This window comes from Sinocyclocheilus rhinocerous, unplaced genomic scaffold (genome assembly GCF_001515625.1).
Source record: "Sinocyclocheilus rhinocerous isolate Xijiao unplaced genomic scaffold, SAMN03320098_v1.1 scaffold1686, whole genome shotgun sequence".
Lineage (NCBI taxonomy): Eukaryota > Metazoa > Chordata > Actinopteri > Cypriniformes > Cyprinidae > Sinocyclocheilus > Sinocyclocheilus rhinocerous.
In genome coordinates, this window is record NW_015658988.1 from 189866 (window position 1) to 195432 (window position 5567).

At 31.9% G+C, this 5567-nt stretch overlaps 1 protein-coding gene across 1 annotated transcript in view; it reads left to right on the top strand.

The window, feature by feature from the left end:
- The first annotated feature begins 2084 nt into the window (after window positions 1-2084).
- The window catches only part of LOC107723074 (T-cell activation inhibitor, mitochondrial-like), a 13728-nt gene continuing 10245 nt past the window's right edge, over window positions 2085-5567 (top strand). The window contains exons 1-4 of the mRNA XM_016531577.1: window positions 2085-2167; window positions 3684-3729; window positions 3818-3950; window positions 4155-4305. Of these exons, the coding sequence (XP_016387063.1) occupies window positions 3698-3729; window positions 3818-3950; window positions 4155-4305 (316 nt within the window). The 5' untranslated portion in view covers window positions 2085-2167; window positions 3684-3697. The remainder of the gene's footprint in view (window positions 2168-3683; window positions 3730-3817; window positions 3951-4154; window positions 4306-5567) is intronic.

Consider the following 5567-nt stretch of genomic DNA (forward strand, 5'->3'; position numbering starts at 1 on the left):
AGTGTTCCCAACAAGTATTCCTGTTATTGGCACGTTGCAATGTGTTACAACAGAAAGTTTCTGCCAGAAACTGTGTTTAAGATGACTTGACACAAATTGGGGCACCTTTTGTTAAAGTATAAGAGAAGCAAGGAGAAAATAAAGGCGAAACGTACAAGGAAGAGGATTTAGTCTCTTAGTTGTAGCCATAAAAAATACATTTGTTTGACATATAACATTAACCCCCGGTTTCACAGACAAGGCTTAGCCTAGAGTAAAATGTAAGTCTGAGCTGTTTCAACTGAAAGAAACTTGCATTGACGGATCTTAAAATATATCAGTGCCTTTGTTTTGTCTCAAGATGCACACCAGTAATGTTTTTTTTTTAAGCATGTTTATCAAAATTGCTTAAATGTCTTAATTGAACTATGATCTAATCCTGGCTTAGTCTAAGCCCCGTCTGTGAAACCGGGCCTAAAAGTGTAACAGTATGTTTTAAATATAAAATTTAAAGCAGCAATAAGAATGAACAATACACAGTAACATTCAAGAGTTTGCATCATGTTTTTCTTTCTTTCTTTTCTTTTAAGAAATTGAGGCTCTACTATACAAAAAGGTTAATGACAATAAGACATTTATTTAACATTACATTTATTTAACACTTTTTGATTACTTAAATGGCATAGGGTAGCACCACCAACCAATAAAAGTCTTTATCAAAACAGTGAAGCAATATTGCAATGTAAATGCATAGAACATACATAGAATATATAACAGCACAACAAATACAAATGTGCAGAAGGTGGTACACAAATCAAGTAACGCTACAATGGGAATAATAAATTACATGAATCACATAAGTCAGTAAATGAAAACTATAACCCACATGTATTTCAAAAACACACAAAAATGTGTACACAAAGTATAGGCTATATGTATGTATAGGTATCTTCTGTAATAAAAATGACTAAACGGGCACATGAACATAAGCTATAGGCTATGAAACAAAAACATCAAACAATAATTAATAACTATGATTATGTCATTATTGTTGCATTAACATTATTAAGACCTTCCTTTATGTTTTAGCCTCAAATCTGAAGTCAGTGGCATATCAAAAAAGTTAAAAATCCACTAGGCTATACATATATATATTTTAAGCTAATTAAATCAATAATCACAAATCACAAATCTTGCAGCCTTCTTTTATTCCCTTTTGAATAGCTCAAACATATCTTGGAGTTTACAGTTTTTTTCAACTGCTTACACCCAAAATCTTTACTTGTCACACAATTTCTGAAACCTGACACTCAAACGCCAGAAACACACACCAAATCTGCAAAACCATACACTAATTCTCGGCCTTTGACTTTTCATAAAAAATTTTTTGCAAAACACAACACACATTTCTCTATGTAACACACACACATGTTTACTTAGCTATCTAAATGGGGACATTCCATAGGCGTAATGGTTTTTATACTGTACAAACTGTATATTCTATCACCCTACACCAACCCTACACCTAAACCTACCCCTTACAGGAAACTTTCTGCATTTTTACCATTTGAAAAAAACTTAGTTTACTTTATTTTTATACCAGTTTTACAAATGAGGACTTCCCCAAAAGGGAGGTTTTTTGGAGATTTTGACAGGTTTAGCTCAGTTTTAGGTACAAATTTGTCCCCAAAATATGGTTAAGTAGGTACACAAACACACACACACACACACACACACACACACATCGAACAGGAATTAATATTATGGTAAAGGTGTTTGTAAATGTTTGCTTTTGAGACGTGTTTGTGATATTTTGAATGCAGTGCTTCACTTTGCAAGAGATGTGAGGCATTTTGCATTTTGTGAGTGCAGTTCTTGGATTTGTGTGTAAACTTTTGGGGGGAAAAAAGAGGCAAAGTTTTGAAAATGTGTGTAAGCAGCTGAAAAACACTGTAATGATAATCCTAAAATAACCTATAGATGGCGCCAGTACTGGCAGATCGCGCTCTACAAACAGAGCAAAGATGGGCAGATGATTAGTTCTGTCTGATTCATGTGCCGCCAGCTGCGCTTGTTTTCCAGAGATATGCAGTTGATTACTCTTGCCTGGATGATTAGGCCTGAATGGAGTACATGAGTTCAGGTTGAGTTTTAACCACAGCGAACATGTAAGATTGCAAAATCACAGGTAAATAATTTTAGTGTTTTGGACATGAGTATCTCATGCTGACATAAATTGTGTGTGTGGCTGATTAAGCCTGGGACTGTTGCTTTTATTTTAAGAGCGCTTTGAGTTTGTGTTTGTCCTTGTTTATCAGTATTTGTGTGTTGAGTGTATTGAATGCTGATTAAATCTAATGGCTCTAAAATTTAATGGATAGTATTTTGTTTTGGGTGGAAATGTTTCTCGTCGTGTTGGTTTTTCTGGCTTAACGTTAATTTGTGTAAATCAAGAGGAGTACGATTACATTCTCAACAGTATAACGTTAGGTCAAGAACACCTGACCTGAGTTAACAGTCTCTGCTCAAGTCCAGTCAAGATTTTATTCTTGTTCAACCATATATCCTGATGTTATATTTGCATGAATTTGCATTGGGGGGGTGTACCTGGCCATTAAGAATAAAAAGTTAGATAAAATAAAATAAAAGTCAGTCCATGCATACAAGGAGGTGCAGTTGATCTCACAGAGTATGGACTTTTGGGATATTTATGAATAAAAAAATCTGTATTTTTGAAATTCTGTGTATTCCTCAAAACTCGGGTCGTAAAAGGGTGGCTAACATTACTTTTAAGAATTTAGAATATAGCTGTTTATATTTGTTTAGAATAATTTTCATTGTGTTATGAAACAAGTTTGAGGTCAGTAAGATTTTTTTTTTTTTAAAGAAATCGATACTTTTTATTAAATTGATCAAAATTGACAATAAAGATTTTTACATTGTTACAGCAAATTGTATTTTGCAAATAAATTCTTTTAAACTTTCTATTAATGAAAGAATCTTTAAAAAATGGATCACGGTTTCCACAGAAATATGACACAGCACAACTGGATTCAGTTTATAATAAGAAATGCTTCTTGAGCACCAAATCAGCATATCAGAATGATTTCTGAAGGCTTACTGTATGTGACATGAAAACTGGAGTAGCGGCTGATTTTTAAACTATATCAAAATAGAAAACGTTTATTTTACGTTATTTAGTGCTGTCATGCGATTAATCGCATCCAAAATAAAAGTTTTTGTTTACATAATATATGTACGTTTACTGTGTTTATTATGTGTATATATATATGTATATATTTAAGAAAAATATGTTGTTTATATATTAAATATATTTATATATAATATAAAATATAATATAAATATATACATGTAAGTATTTTCAAAATATATACTGTATGTGTGTGTATTTATATATACATAATAAATAAACACAGTAAACATACATATATTATGTAAACAAAAACTTATTTTGGATGTGATTAATCGTTTGACAGCACTAGTTATAATCATTTTTTAAACAATATAACTTTTTTATAACTGTATTTTAAATGAGATTTTAAAGACGTTTATTTAAAGATATATAATTATGCATACACCATGGAGGATATGCAGTATAACGTTTGTCCTCTGATTTGGACAGTTGGAGAGACTGAAGTCTGTCATGCTTTTTCTTTCTCATGTTCCTTGATTTCTCTTACCAGAAGGAACTAACGAGATGTATGTGACCACCTTCCAGCGTTATGTTAGGTAAGTTTTACCCAAACAGCAAAGAACATTTTGTTGAATTATGTTGTATACTTTAAGCATCTAACCAATATCGTCCTCATTCTGACAGGCTTGGTGGTAGATGTGCTTCTGCTCGTATCGTTCAGAGGAGGAATCTCTCAGGAGCGGATGCCATTAATGCCCTGCGGCCATTTTACTTTGCAGTACACCCTGATTTCTTTGGCCAGCATCCAAGAGAAAGAGTGATAATAATTAAATTATTATAATATTTATAAACCTTAAATGGAATTTTTATTATATACCTAAACTACATAATGACAATGTATGATAATAATATATGATGTATGTTAATATATTCTATTTATATTCTATTAATATTATATTTTCCACAGCTCTCTGCAGAGCAGGTGTGAGTGTTTTATATTGTTTGGTTTTCTCTGTTGTAGGAAGTGAATGAAAACTCCCTCAAAAGGCTAAATGGTTATCTGGAAAATCTTCAGAAGCCTGGGGAGAGGTACCCCAAACCTGCAAACCTCACGTTTTATGTCAGGGACACGAAAGAAAGAGCAGACTCCAGTGATAGTCTGCTAGCCTCAGGTAACACCGGTTCACCACTGATTCACACTTTTAAGTAATAATAATAATAACATAAAATAAAAATAAATAAATAAATAAACATACAAACAAACAATCCAACCATCTGACTCATGCAATATATTCCAAATCACCTAAAGTCATACAATATCTCTTATAATAGTTGTAGTTTGTTTTTTGTTTTTTTTAATCTTATTTCTGCTTCTTTTTTTTTTTTTTTGACAGTATTAATCAAAGTTATCGTTCAAAAGTTTGGGGTCAGTACGATTTTTTTAAAATATAAAAAAAAAAAATAATAATGCTTTTATTCTGCAAGCATTACATTGGTTAAAAGTGAGAAAATGTTTGATGTTACAAAAGATTTCTATTTTAAATAAATGATTAGAAATTGTGCAGTATAACTGAAGAGTTTGGTTCCAAAATGCTATAAATCCATTTTGATTAATTTGAGTAAAATGTGTTTTCTTTACCAACAAAGTGGCAAGATGAAAACCACTATTTTCTGTTTCAAACTTTCACATAGCATCTTTAGGTTATAATAACATAAAAAAATCAAATCCAGATTTAGATTTTCAAAGATTTATTAGACAATTTTATTATTTTTTTCCCCAAAATGCAATAAATCCATGACTCTTTTTTTTCTCCCAAATGCAATAAATCCATTGAATCAATATAAAAGTTATTTTTCATATTAAAACTGTTGAAAATACACAACATAGTAAGTTGATCCACATATGACAGCCTCTGAACTTGGTCAATACTAATCTTATATACAGGCACTGGACTAAAAATACATTCAATCAGTCATCGCTCCCAAAATGAATTCAACGGGTCATCTTATTAATGCTGTAAATTAATTACAACAAAAGAAAATTTCATCATGAACATACAAACCACAGAAATTCCAAAATGACTTTTCCTTTACATTCAACTTCCAAAAGTGCATTCATCTTTGCCATGTTACATTCATTTAGTTGACTAGTGCTATACGCTGTATTAACAAAAACATAAATGGCATTAATAAAAACACTTACGCTGACAAGCTACGCAATATCGCGTTCATAATCTAATGTGACTCATCTGCGATTATGAATGCGATATAGCAGTGATCTACGGCTCTGTGTATTAAATGCCGCTCCATCTGAAAGCACGTGATGGAGATTTACTATTAATCACAGAACCGGCTTTACTGACGAGATGCGCATGACAATCACATGCGATTTATCGTGCAGCCCTAAGTTTGTTTGTTGATCACAAAGTACAAA